Source organism: Gigantopelta aegis, chromosome 9 (assembly GCF_016097555.1).
Source record: "Gigantopelta aegis isolate Gae_Host chromosome 9, Gae_host_genome, whole genome shotgun sequence".
Taxonomy (NCBI): Eukaryota; Metazoa; Mollusca; class Gastropoda; order Neomphalida; family Peltospiridae; genus Gigantopelta; species Gigantopelta aegis.
In genome coordinates, this window is record NC_054707.1 from 24,322,032 (window position 1) to 24,337,574 (window position 15,543).

At 36.1% G+C, this 15,543-nt stretch overlaps 1 protein-coding gene across 6 annotated transcripts in view; it reads right to left on the minus strand.

Annotated features, from left to right (window-relative positions):
* Positions 1-1,650: 1,650 nt before the first annotated feature.
* Positions 1,651-15,543, minus strand: part of LOC121381544 (transmembrane protein 198-like) — a 51,673-nt gene continuing 37,780 nt past the window's right edge. For all 6 annotated transcript variants that reach the window (XM_041510874.1, XM_041510873.1, XM_041510872.1 and 3 more), the window contains 4 exons: positions 11,435-11,780; positions 5,937-6,500; positions 5,523-5,653; positions 1,651-4,441 (listed from right to left, as the gene is read on the minus strand). In XM_041510874.1, coding sequence (XP_041366808.1) covers positions 4,331-4,441; positions 5,523-5,653; positions 5,937-6,500; positions 11,435-11,636 — 1,008 coding nt within the window. In that variant the 5' untranslated portion in view covers positions 11,637-11,780 and the 3' untranslated portion in view covers positions 1,651-4,330. The remainder of the gene's footprint in view (positions 4,442-5,522; positions 5,654-5,936; positions 6,501-11,434; positions 11,781-15,543) is intronic.

The window sequence follows — 15,543 nt, forward strand, 5'->3', positions numbered from 1 at the left end:
TACTAGAACAATGTACCTCTAAACTATTCATATTTTGATGACATGTAAGCCAATCAAATAGCATAATTAAAGTGTATATTTAGGTAAAAATGTCCTTTCACAAAGCACTTATTTAAATACGTTTTGAAAATGAATCAAACATAAGGTCCTAATGTTTCTTCTTTTTTTCTTCTCTTTTATTTCATGGAGACCACTAAGTCAATATCATGAGCAAAAAATACATATTGAGAGTTCAGATGAGGTATGATCTATTTGATCAATGTACATGTATACTACCAAATTCAATATACAATGTATTTTACAGTTTTAAGAACTAACTGATAACATTAAAATTAGCCTAAAACAAACTTGCAATCAAGCTAAAAAAGTAAAATTTATGTCTTAAAGATACAGACCCTAGTTTCAGTCTGTAAAAATGGACACCAAGTTTAGTTAATCTACAAACCTGCAACACACATTTGGATATGGTTATAACAGAGAGAAGCTAAAGTCTGTGATGTTTAAACGCGGAAATACCGTCAAAAATAACTTGAGCTTGTCTCATTAACCATTACTTCTTAGACAAACATGCGTTTTTAAAAACTAGGGTATGTCGCTTTAACAATGCTGAACCTTTACGAATTGAAAAACAAACAGAACTCTAGTTACATTAACAAATCACAGTCAAACCTGTACGATCTACTCCACAAATATCTAACCCAGTTCTTATAAAACTGTCTAACTAACTTCAAGGCATTGATAAAGTCTCATCCATTCAAATATATATAGCATGCATTTACTGAGCTAATGTCTTCAGTGGACATTAAAGGCATAGAAAGCGATCTTAAAGCTAAGATCACCTTAAGTCCATAAGGTAGTTATGCGCTTTAAGGAATACTGTCACAGATTTTAGGACCTTATTTCTCTAAAAATGGATAATAAATAAAAATTATATTAATATTTGGAAACCATATCTAGCTATCGCATCACCGTAACTGAACCACGATGGAGTGAAATCCATGTTAACCCTGTTGACAATATTAGTTTGGCTGAATTATGGTCCTTGAACTTAGAAGATACACATATTTGTTGGTCCCGGGAGGGGACCTGTATGTATTCTCAAAATGCTTGTTAATAATATTGTTAATATAAATACAGAACCGTATAGGGAAACAAAGCTTGTATTGGTGTGGCTAAAAGAAAACACATTATTGTGTATTTATAAATTATGAGTTAAAAACTAGTTTTGTTGTGCGAGAAATTTAACATCTTATAAGAAATGATGAAATGAGTCCTATTTGCCATCATAATGCAAAAGAGTTGCTCGCGTAGACTGGTTGTACATTTGTGTATGAAAAACTAGGAATAAATATGTTATCTTCATAACTCATGATGGCTTGGAAAACTAATAACAGGTTTATGACATAGTTTATCAGCTTTTTTCCGTTGAGGACAAATGAAGAATTCCACTGTTGTCACCTTCACAGGATAGAAGAAGTTTGTTTGTTTTGTTTAATGACATCATTAGCGCACATTGATTTATTAATCATCAGCTATTGGATATCAAACATATGGTAATTTTGACAGTCGTAGAGGAAACCTGCTACATTTTTCCATTAGTAGCATGGGATCTTTTATACACACCTCCCACAGACAGGATAGCACATACCACAGCCTTTGATATACCAGTCGTAGTGCATAAGGACAGAAAATAACCTAATGGGCCCACCGACGGGGATCGATCCTAGACCGACCACACATCAGGCAAGCTTTTTACCACTTGGCTACATCCCGCACGCACAGGATAGAGCTGATAACCTACGTCATTAGCCTGTTAATCTAAGTAATCTGTATTAAGTACATGGTGTAAAATTTGTATATTCCCCATGTTGTCTGTTTGACACAGGTTGGACAGTACCTAGTAATATTTACATAAACAGCATCCATTTCAGATTTAGGTCATTAGTCATCTTGAGTTTCATTTTATTATAAGAAACAACAAATGTTGGCAATGCTGGAATCATACATGAATTTATAACTACATACATGTACAAAGGTAAGTATTTTGGTTAACTACATTGTAAAACAATTCAAAACTATGTTTTTGCTTACATTTGTCAGCAAGATTAACACTGAACAAATAAACTGTGTTATGAAAAACAATAAAACATTTACACTATGTATGGTAATAATAAGTATCTTGGTTTTATCACAAATGTCATTTACAAGAATGGAATTTGTATCATTATTTGACAGTCTAAATATCAACTAAACTGCTCTGGTTTTCTGAAGAAGCCATTATGAAACACTGCACCAAACTGTCCCAGATCAATAGCAAGACTATTTAAAAATGTGAAAATTGTCGACACTTCAATTCAATCAATCTACTCATGATGGCATGGTATGAATATTTTATGGTTTATTGTCTAAAAATCAGCACCATTCTAAAACATACCACAATGGATTAGATCACCTGGCATACACGTGTACCTGCATGCATAGTGGTGTTGCTACACTTTTATATCTTTTCTTCATCCTATGGTTATTTAGGTTAGAAAATCGTCATTTACTACTAAAATACACAGAGAGGTTGTAACACAGGTGTCACATACTGGTTAATCTCAACCACTGAATTGATGGAAACAAATATTGTTAAAATGTTTTTTTTTTTTTTAAAAGTCAACTGTTCAAAAGAAAAAGGAAAGGAAAAATATTTGTTTAACATTTTTAAACTACAGCTACTTGGTGTTTAACATAGTTATTTCGACATTCTACACTTGGTTGTAATTGTGCGAGGATACCTGCTACTGCTACATAGGGTTACATAGGAGTGGCAAGGGACATTTTACAAGCACTTTCCCACAGAAAGGACAGCACATACCCTAGTTGGTAGAAGAATAGGTCGAAAAGATCCCTTTAAAGACACAATAAACATCTCTGCACATCCTAAACATCCATGCTTCATAAAATAAATAAATGTTGCTTCAATACGTCTGGGTAGCCACAGCACGTTTCATTGAAGTTTGTACTTCTTATTCTAAATTACTTAATAATACGACTTTGAGATCTATTCTACATGTCTGTTTACCACCAAAATAACAAATTTTTATGAACATCACATATTTTGTTAACTGTCTTCAATGACCTGTGTCTGTGATCAGTGATATGTTGAGAAAGTACGAGCCAATGGGTCTGCCTGAAACCTGTCAATCCACGTAGCTCTAGCATGCTGATATTTCATGTGACTAGCCAAACTAGATGTACGTAGCTTGATGAAAGACACAGTCACCCTATTCAACCTGAGCCATCATGCATGTTGATGTCACACAGTGAAGCTGTGAACACAGAAGTGATATGTATAATTCATCCACCGTCAGTGAGAAAAATGTCTCCAAGAAATGTAGGTTTCTTCTCCAGATGATCAATTCCCAAATTTTAAAAGCATCATCACTAACCTAGACAATACAAAGATGTTAACTCTTTATTCTAGTCCGAAACATTGGAGGAAAAAACTCTTCATTCCTATAGGGAACCAATAACATACAGCAGCATTTATCGGAGCCACTGGCATCCGTCTGAGCATATGAAAAAACAGAAAGGTTGAAATCCGAAAATAAAAATAAAAATTTCAAAATGCCTTTCCGATATTTCCCTGGCTATCCAGAGACAGGACCCGGGATGAACATGCCTGAAACCTTAGTGGTACAGGGACATGTTATAAAAGTTCAAATCAAATCAAATCCAATATTTCTCGTGCTCCACATCTTAAGCTTTGATAGATGTTACCAAATAAGTCTACTTTCATTATCTCACTAGTTGATATGTAACATATTGCTTTTTGTAGCTATTCATGTGAAGTCAAGAATGAGAATGACTGTGAAAAAACCCCAACACCCTGTAGATTATTTTGCAGTCTTAAAAGGTAGGATTTTACCGTGTGCTTTTCATCATAGAATGAGGACAGGGACCATTTTTGCTTGGCACCAAGATCTGTAATTCAGGAATTCTCCACATGAGGTTTTTCATCCCCGCAGAGCATACCAGAAAATCATTCCCAATGATGAAGGCATCTGCTGCTGTTTTCTACATTAGTCATTTTCTACATATGATATGTAAACACCATCAATACTTTTGTAGATCGACTGTATGTCCCATAGTATTATTCCACTTGATGGCTGTCGTTACCTCTAACTCAGTTGTTATCAATGATATGTAACTCAGTTGCTACCAATGATATGTAACACAGTCGATGCTTTTGTCAGCTGGTGCTACGTGTACCACATTGTTACTCCACCCGATGAGAGATGCTAACAGATGATGTTGCGGTCTGTGCGTGACTGCATGCTTGCTATCAAGGCACCTGCGTGAGTGTTGTGTTGGCACTCTCCAGGTCGGCCGTCTGTTGTGCTGTAAGGCTGCGTAGAGCAGGAGACAGTTTGTGTTGTACGCTCTGGATGTAACTCTGAAACAGAGAAGTCACATTCTAGTCAAATGTATTGCAGCCTGTAGATTTTTAAAGCTATCTTAGTGCTACAATATCACAAAACCATCATAGGCTATGATGTCACTACAACACATGCCAGGGCTCACCCTGTCTATTGCCAAATTAGCCAATTACTAATTGGTATACAAAGTGGCTGCAACATTTAGGCTTTGGCTTATAAAATATTCCTTAAATTAATCACATTTTAATAATTTTCAAGAAAATTATTGTATGGCATTGCCTTAAGTGTGCATGACCATGACTTTTACAAAGATACATGTAGTCTGTGACTCTGCTGACAACCATCAATTTTAGAAAAAATGTGGGGGGTTTTAAACACGGAAAATGTGATGCAATGAAAAGATCAAATGAAATCATTTTGAGTAATGGCAGATGTACATATATCAGATCATGGAGTGTGAGTCAGCAAATGGGTTAGTCTCAGAGTGTGCGAGTGAGTGAGTGACATTGATGGAAAGATCAAGTGAGTGAGAGTTAAGCAGGGTCAGCAAGTAATTGAATTGACGTTTTGAAGTATTAAGCTTCACACTGACTGAGTGAAAAGTCAAAGTTACTTTTGTTTAACAACTCCACTAGAGCACATTGATTTATTAAACATCGGCTATTGGATGTTAAACATTTGGTCATCCTGACATATAGTCTTAGAGAGGAAACCCACTACATCTTTCCATTAGCAGCAAAGGATCTTTTATAAATATATGTATCATCCCACAGATAGGATAGCTCATACCACAGCCTTTGATATACCAGTCATGGTACACTGGCTGGAACGAGAAATCTGGGTGAGAAGGAGTCAGCAGGGGACAGAGAGTCAGTGTGTGAATCTTTTGGAATGTTAGCTTCAGAGTGAGTAACTGAGTGAGTGTGTGAGTGAGTGAGAGTCAATGTGTGAATGTTTTCAGTGTGAACCTCAGAGTGAGAGTCAGTGTGTGAATGGTTCCAGTGAGCGAGCGAGTGAGTCAGTGTGTGAATGATTTCAGAGTGCGAGCCTCAGAGTGAGTGAGTGAGAGCCTGTGTGAATGTTGCTGCACGAGCTCACCTGTGAGATGACGTCGCCGTTGACTCGTCTCACTTGGTACAAGTGACGATATCTCGAGTGCTGGGCGTCTCGGCGCTCTCTCATCCGCAGACGTTTCAGGTCCACCCTTTTAGTGCGGTTGCCATGTAATGCTGAAACAAGGAATTTAAACATCAACTTATTATCACTGCACACATTTTAGTTTACTTTCAGTTTCAATATAAGCGTTACACATAAAATGTATGCTACCCTACATTTAATCTACCTGCATAAAATAAACAAATCTTTTAAATGGACCCACCGATGGGGACTGATCACAGACCGACTCTACGTTAATCGAGCACTTTACCAGCCCTGGATCTTTTAAATATTCTACATACTGATGACATGTTATTAATACTTTACACTAACAAAAAGTAAATAAATTTATTTTACCTTCTCTGTGATCAACACCTTGTCCAGTAATTCTCCACTGAGTCACCGATCCAACAAGAAAACAAAACGGCCAGCACCCCAAGATAATCCAGCTGTACCAACACACTGGCTCAGAGTACTCTCCCTTGATTCGGTCCCACACATATAGTACCATAATGAACCTCTCTATGAAATAGTCTAAAAAGGCCACCATGAGGCCTCCTCCAAATATACTGGTCCCGAGAATAGTCAAGCTTTTCTGTAGTTTTAAAATAAGGACGGCAAGGAAAATCCCGATCCCGACCATGATTCCGATGGGGATCCACTTGGTGGACGGATGCATGTACTGTTCCAGAATGATAAGAACCCCGGCACCGATGGCGACGCCGAGATGGAACCCGGTGAGGAAGAGTCCGACGTATTGCACTAGCATTGTGATGAGTCCGCACAGAATCCCAGCTCCGATGGCCACCCCAGCATTGCCCTCGGGGGGCAGAATCTCCTCCTCCAGGCAGATCATGTAGACCAGCACCGATCCAAATATAAATCCGGTCATGAACATCACAGCTTTGAAGAAGCGGTAACCTGCAAACATATAAAACAGTGTAATTAATTAAATTGTCTTTCTTGCCCACTGGACAGGGTTATCCAGCTTTTGCACGGTGCTAGAAAAACCTGTCTGACCCTAGGGCTAGATAAATCTGTCCGAGCCGAGGGCTAGACGATGTCTACATACGCGTGATGTCATAACTCATGTTTTACGATGATTTTCAAAATTCTGTTTGCCATTTCACGTGGTATCATTGTTTTAAAAATATTTAAACAAATTAATATTTCAACATTATATTTACTGGCAAGTTGAACTTACATATTTATGTCGATGCATAAGGTGGACTATATTTTTCCTCGTATGATTAAATGAGTTTGCAGGTGAAATGTATACGAATTGTTCTACGATAAACAGACTGTACGTAGCTTACAAAATTAATGTTTTGTTACTGTAATTAAATGGGCAAAAAAACCGTCGATCACTGTTGTGAGGTATACATGTAGATAAGGCAATTCCAACCCTCGGGACAAAATGTTTTTGTAAGGGCCTCGGTAACTTCGGCCCTCACATAAAACCTTTTGTCCCGACGGGGGGGGGGGGGGGGGGGGCAGCAGTAAAAAAAAAGGACTTGTAGCACAATACTATCACGGGTGTTTTTTAACTAGATAAAAAAACCCCACTAAAAATGGCACTTTCCACACCCATGTACATGGCTTTTCTCTCGTTAGTCATAAACCAATGACATCTGTCACATTATTCTAAGCAGACAACCCTGACAATTGAAATGTGTGCCTAGGACAGCATGCTTTAACATTTAGTGGGAATAAACACAAAAATTTATTAAAATGTATCAAAAATTATTTATTAAAAAGATGCCAAGATAAAAGTCATATTTAAAAAAAAACCCCAAAAAACTCATAGCAACCAGGAATACAATAATCCATTTCTTTATTTTTACATGACTTCTTTATGTACAAACTTCATAAAATGAGTTGTTAATTACGTTGGGGTACGAACATTTATTGTACGTAAAATACAGTCATCAGACAGTTTTATTAACTGTATTATGAGAATAGTGTATGTAAAATACCTTCATCAGACAGTTTTATTAACTGTATTATCAGAATATAGATGTGCATAAAACAAAAGAGAATATTTTTAGAACTTTTCATACATTTCTAATGAGGTCGTACATTTTCATAAGCAGATCCGGTAAAAGTTGTGATAGCAGCTGACGTGTGTGTGTGTTAAATCTCCATGGATTTAAATCAATATTTGGAACCATGTTCAGGAAGATAATAACAACAGAATTGATCACGGTTTCAAGGCATAGATAAGGCATGCAATTCCCATCCAAGGGACAACATTTGTGGGTGGAAGGTGGGTTGTCAGTCTTGTCACTCGACTTAGCAGAACTCACTGTTTAAGGGGAGTTACCACTCTCACTCCCATTACTCCCCCGAGACTACGTAGTTCAAAGAGTGTAATTTTTAGTTCCCCATAGCATGTGAATTTTAAAACAAAAGTACTATAAAAGGATTTTATTACCCATATGGGCTCAAATATACGGGGTAATATTTTCTCGATTTCTGCACAGTGTGCAGATTTCTTCTACAGCGACCGATTGGCTGGCTTAAAAATCACGATGTTTGGTTGGTTGCTTGCCATGGCCGGGACTTCACTTTCATTCATATAATGTTTCCATTCATGAGTCAGATTACACATACGTGATACAATCTACAAAGATTTACAAAAACAAATGGACTCATTTGTTTCGTAAACATGAAATGGTATATTTTCATAAACAGCTGCTTTAGTAATATATAAAAATAATTATTTTCAAACGCAAATACAGTTGTATTATTTTGTACTGTAAACATTTAGCAGTAAAAAGAGCGCCGTTATGCTATGACGTCACTTACATTATGTCATGTAATGTGCGTAATACTATATGACGTAATGGCTGATGGCTTTGTTGTAGACTGCAGAGGAATTTTACATTAAAAATCTGTTAAAATTGACAATGGGTAAAAAAGAGAATAACCAACTCGCTACGAGGAGTTACGAATTATCTGTCCCTCGTGAATGAATGTTGTAAAACCCTCGTCAAAGGCTCAGGTTGACAACATTCATTCACTCAGGACAGATAATTCATAATTCCTTGTAGCTCGTTAGTTATTCTCTAAATATTACACTGTGTATATCATGATCATGATCATAGAGCTTGGTGCATGTAGAGACATTTCCTTTCAGTTTCCACGCTAATGCTTATGCATAGCTTCTGTACTCTTGACTTCAGTGGACTTGGTTTGAGTTTGGAGTTTTTCCTTCTTCTAGGAGAGTTTCCTTACTAAAGTACTAATCTAAATTATACCCAGGTGATTTTCCAGTCTTATATACCGGTACATGTATTATTTATGAAAATCTCTGGAATAAAAACCATAAAAATGTGTCAGTATTATTATGACCTGTTATGGTATTCAAATAACTGGTACAAAAAATGACCTGTTATAGATAGAAATATGAGATGTATTTACAATTTTACTGCAAAACATATGTAATTTGAAACGGACTATAACACCCAGGTTGATATTGATTACACCTAACAGGTGAAATCACAAGTACTAAGTGTAAGAATACATAGCAGTCCAGCATATTAAATCAAATAACTAAAATAATTATATAAATTTGCTAACAACAAAATGACTTCTGTTGTATCCATAGACCTATAATCAATGTGCTAATAAATAATTTGTTCAAATCTTAATCTGACAAAGCAGTATATTGAACTTCATTGTATTGGAAAGCACAGGTGCTATCAATATCAACTTGGGTGTTATAGTCTGTTTCAAATTACATATGTTTTGCAGTAAAATTGTAAATACATCTCATATTTCTATCTATAACAGGTCATTTATAATCCTTTTTTGTACCGGTTGTTTGAATACCGTAACAGGTCATGATAATACTGACATATTTTTATGGTTTTTATTCCAGGGATTTTCATAAATAATATATAAGACTGGAAAATCACCTGGGTATAATTTTGATTAGTACTTTACTTCTTCTTTTTTTTAGTATTCTGAGCCTCTCCAGCCCAGTTTGGATTTTGGACTTTGCTTCTCCTAGACAGTTGCCTTTCTTGACTCACGTCCTCTGTCTGTCCGGTCCATATTAGTCTAGTCTCTACCCTTTGACCAGTCCAGCTTGGGTGACCCTACTAGGAGCTGATGCTGCAGCTGACATAGCTTTCAGAGTCATTGAGACACGCAAGCTACCTCACCACATCAAGGAATGGACCATGAAATAGACTGAGTATATCAATGCTCAATATGGAAATATGTTCAATCACTCCCCATAATCTAAGGTAGAAAAATAATCACTCCCCTCAATTGTTTTTTCACAGCAATGTCTGACTAAGCCTGACTCAAATGTGTACTTTGGACTAGATTCTCAATAATTTAATTTTTAATATAATTATTGTCCAGATGGTATATTGAAAAAGAAAGCTTGGTTTTGGTGTGGCCAAGACACAAAACATAATGTCATTCAAGTAACTTATTTATGAATTAGTTGAAAGATACAGTTTTGGATGCAAGAAATTTAACATCTTACAAGAAATGATATGAATCTTCTTTGATGTCATACTGGAAAAGACTTGCCTACATACATGTATATATGTAGCTTGATTGTACATGTACATGTACCTTTGTATATGAAAATTCCGGAATAAATATGATTTCTTCATTATTTTTGATGCACTGCAGGATAAAAATAGAAACAGGTTTATGATGTATATTAGGTTATCAGCTTTATTGGCAAGCCTCGTGGAAATCCCCATTCTTACCTTCACAGGATAAAGCTGATAACCTACGGTATTAACCCGTTATTCTCTATAGGTATCTCAGATGTTTCGTGTACAAATTATCTACTGCAGATACAAATGGTCTCTTGTCATGGATGTGCTTGAATACACTGAATGTTATAATCATGCAAGTTATTTCATTTACCAAAAATGAGGTTAATGGAAACACATATAGAGTTCAGTTCTTGAAATATCTTATTTATATTCAAAATGCAGGGTTGATGAAACACATACATGTACACGTGTGTGAAATATTACACTACAATTACTGCATCGTCCAATGTCCAATACAGGTTTTAAATTACATAAATTAATCTCAACTAATCTTCAACAGAAATAATGAAACACATACATGTGTGTGAAATATTACACTACAATTACTGCATCGTCCAATGTCCAGTACAGGTTTTAAATTACATAAATTAATCTCAACTAATCTTCAACAGAAATAATGACACACATACAGGGGTGTGAAATATTCACTACAATTACCGTACTGCATCGTCCAATGTCCAGTACAGGTTTTAAATTACATAAATTAATCTCAACTAATCTTCAACAGAAATAATGACACACATACGACAAAACCACTCAGTGTCCAATGACAGGTACAGCGAATTTGGACAATGTATGTTACAAGTGTATGCCCTGGTTCTGGGAAAGAGTATATAAAAGATCCCTTGCCACCTTTTTAATTGGAGTAGCTTAATTGGTGGCAATGGGTCTGCATATATATATATATATATATATATATCTTTCTCAACCAAGTGTTAAAATAAAAAAAAATCCTTTTTAGTAAAACACTTCCTTTAAACACACTATAAATTTTAGAATATAAAAACAGTATTAATTATCAATGGCATTCAAATATTGTTCATTTTCTTTCTCTTTATTTTTTTTAATCTAACGACATAATGTTTTACCATTTATTTCCATCATTCTTAGTTGTAGTAATTCATTTGCAACCCTATATATATAGCTGGTTGGTAGTAATGCTAATATGAATAAATGTTGTTATACAGATTCGGTCATTTTAGTTTAATTTGGGCAAAAACTAGCCTAGCACCCCTCCTCCCCTACAAAAAATGCACGTAAACCAATTACCAAAGAAAGTGTATAGAATGCCAAATACGAAACACATGACACAGATGATTGCTGGGATGATGTTGTAGTTGGTGCTGATGTGGTCACATCTGTCTGCCAGCCGCGGGTCCCACGGCGTCGTGTTCCATGCCGGCACCATGTACGTCACGTCATCCGTAGTCACGGCAACCGGCGGCACTGTGTGCACAGCCTCGGTGGACATTTCTGGATCAGAAATATTGTCCCTTCAGCACATGGCAAAGCTCTTCTGTTGGTCCTGTCCAAACACACTTCTCATTGTTGCAAACACATTTACAGCTCGTTGCGTACATTGTTGACTTCAGGAATTTGTTGCTAAAGCATCAGTCTGGAAGGAAAAAAATAGAAAGAATTTTAAAATTATTGTTTTTTTTAACTTGAACTGGTAAATAAACATGGGACGCTTTCGAATATTAATTTAGAAATCTCAAAGAATGTCGAATATTTCACACCTGGGAATTCGATACAAATGCCCAAATATGATACTAATTTGGCACTGAGAAACAAGAAATATTGACAGACACGTGCATGCAGGTAGATGTCTTTCATCTTTGTATTTTGGTTAATCCCTGATGAGTTACATTGGGGACAGCCATCTTTTTTAATAAAGCTACTAGTACTTAACTGGACATACAGACATTGGTCTGTAAGTCTGTAAAGAAACGTGTATGTATGTGTGTGTGTGTGTGTGTGTGTGTGTGTGTGTGTGTGTGTATATATATATATAAAAGAAAAGAGGCCAGGCATATATGTTAAGAATATGACATTTATTTAAATATCAACTTACTTTGCTAACCTGTAAATCACTGATTTATAAAAAGACACAGACTTTGCTAAATTTGATATCTGTTAACATTTCATACTTTCTATTAATATAAGAATTTAGTTAATAAAAATTCACAGTGCACAATATTTCACGAGAACCGTTGTTCTGTTCATGTGTCGGTTACGCAACTTTACAATCACTAGAACTGCCAATCAGTTACGTGGTGAACAATTACATTCTAAAATTAAAAGTACCATATATCAGTAATGAAAGTGAAAATCTGTTTGTTTTTAAATACATTGGAACCACCAATGTAACACAGAACAGTAGTTCCAAGTACATGTACATGTATTTTAGGATTAAGAAGGCCTAACTCATCGGTTACAAGAACTATATTTAGGTAACCAACCAATCACTTACCGAAGTAAAACTCACGTGAACTGACTTCCGATTACCTAAGATTTTGAAATATTTTCCCTGCATTCAACAGTATATTGTAAGTACTACAGACATGATCTGGGTGTGAAAGTATATTTAGTACTAGCATTGGCTACACAGAGGATCTATGTTAATCAGTATTTGTTGTAGTCCTGCCAAGACAAATACTGAGTAATATGACAAGGTTGATATTTTACATATTAAAAACGTGAGTAGTGAATTCTATTTATCCTATAACACTTCTAAAATAACATTTTCTTTCAATATTTAGTCAATCATATTTCTACAACCACCTTCATTATGTAGTTTGACATCAAGCACTTTAACTAAATCAAAAACTTATACTCAGGTATAAAGGTCTTGTTCGTTTGTAAACAACTCATTGATATATGCACATGTAGGTATGTTAAACACCAAATTATCAAATGGGTATATAACTACATGTATATATGTAATGTAGATAGACAAATACATGTAAATAGATAGATATACCATAAACATACTAAGTCTTGTCTTTTCTGGATATTTGTTGATGTAACTGTTAGTGTGAATCCAACAAACTCAAGTAACCTCCAGCCAGGGGAGGACTGGAGGTGACTACATATTAACATATTATCCACGGGCGTAGGAAGGTGCCAAAAAGTGTGTGTGTGTGGGGGGGGGGGGGGGGGGGGGGCGGGGGTATGCACACACACACACGCACACACACACATATATATATAAATACATGTATAAATATATAAAAAAACATTGCTGCTCCCACAAAGCGGGGGGCGGCCACATACTTCCTACACCAGTGAATTATCAATAAGGGGAGGGCTGGAGGTTAACTTGAGCTAGAACCCAACATACCAATAGCTACGTGTTGTCGTATTCTGTCCATCCATGTACTGCATGCTGCTACTAATGATTTCTAGAATAGAATCATGTGTGTCCTATTATGTGCCTGCATGTACGTACGTGTGTACATATCTTGAGAGAGAGCTAATCAATAGTCAGTGAATGTATTCGACTGCCACAATGCAGATGACACAACATCCCGAGATCAATAGCCCGTCCTTCGCACAGACCTGGTGCTGTCCATGCAGCCTGCGGGGAATGCTACAAACTTAACGCAGAGGCTACAAAGTCTCAACCTATGCATCAAAATATGGCATGTATTTCCGATACCAATACTGAACTGAAGAACCTAACACAGCCAAGCAGGCACAGATTAGGGTGGGTGGTGGTAGTAGTGGTGGTGGTTAAAAGGTGTAGAGGTTTCGACTGCTTTGTTTCCGAAAAAGTTTTTTTTTTAAACTCATTTTAAAGTACGTAAGAGGAAAATGTTTTTGGTTTAATTTCCATGTGTAAATAGTTTTGGACACACATCCCACTGCAAAAAATCTTGGATCCGTGCCGGCGGTGTTATAAAGAATGGTGAATTATCATACTGATTTTTTAAAATTAGCACATAGAAACTAGATTGAGTTTGCTAATATTTTTTACAACCATTTTACCTCACAAAAACATCAGCAAATGAGGTTTTTTAAGGGGGTGGGAGTGGATGGGTGTCAGTATATTTGTTTGATTGATAGTGGGGTTTGGTGAAGAGGTCTGAGGAGCAGTTAAAATGAGCTTTTTCGAGCTGGTCAATTCCAACCACTGAATTAAAGTATTATGACATTATGAAATAATAATTATAACAAGGTTGGAGTAATTAAACTATTTTAAACATAGGTGGCCGTGGGGTTTTTAAATTTATTAGAATGCAGGGAATAAATGGAATTTTTAACTGCAACTCAGCACATAGGACAAATCAGCTATTAGGTGGAACCCCCCCCCCCCCCCAACCCCCCAACAAAACAAACAAAAATCCCAAAACAAACAAACAAAACAACCCCAAACCTATATGCAAATAAATGAATGAAATTGTGATGCACAATATCTTGAGGTCAACACAATACTAGTATATGGAGATGTACCAAAAATAAAAATTGTTTCCTGTAGAAACTACACAATGAATGAATGACAGGCAAACAATACCCAGCACAAAGTTGCATCAAAAACAGAAGCCAAATTACATGACACCCAGTATAAAATATTTAAAGATTTTAAAACAAAAACATCTGCGGTCAAAGCTTATAGAAACAGTATGTAGAGTTGTCATAACCAAGAAATAAAAAACTGACTAAACTACATGTATATTGAACGAAAGAAATGTGGGACCACGCACCAACACTTACAGGAAATTTCATTTCATTTCACCTTATTTTCGTGATTATATCCAATTAAGGTTCAAGCACGCTGTCCTGGACACACACCTCAGCTATCTGGGTTAGCAGTTATTTGTTAGTGGTTACAGGAAAGAGTGACTGCAGCCATTTATATAACTGTTATCAATAGCATTAGATATTTAATCTCACAACTGCATACACATGTACTTGCATTTTTGGCACACATTACGACACTAAAGTTCTATCCTAAATGGCCGCGAACAATGCGAGTGATGCAAGCGATTATTTTAGAAATCATTGATTTCCACTGACGCATCCTAACTGCATGTGCGTGACGCGACAGATTTATATGTTGCGTTGCACGCATGCAGTTAATTTAAGATACGGCAATTGAAATCAATGATTTTTAAAATAATCGCTCGTGGCCGGTTAGGATACAGCTTAATAGTGACTTGACATTTCATCTGTACAATATCAAGTGTTAACTTATTTTGTTTCCCTCAGTAGACATAGTGACACTACCTATACATGTATTACATCAAACATTACATCAAAAATTAAACATTTAAACAGTCAAACACACACACACCCACCCTTCTCCCCAAAAATCACACACATGAACATGTAAACAACATGTTTAAGACAATCTCTAAAACACACATATGAACATG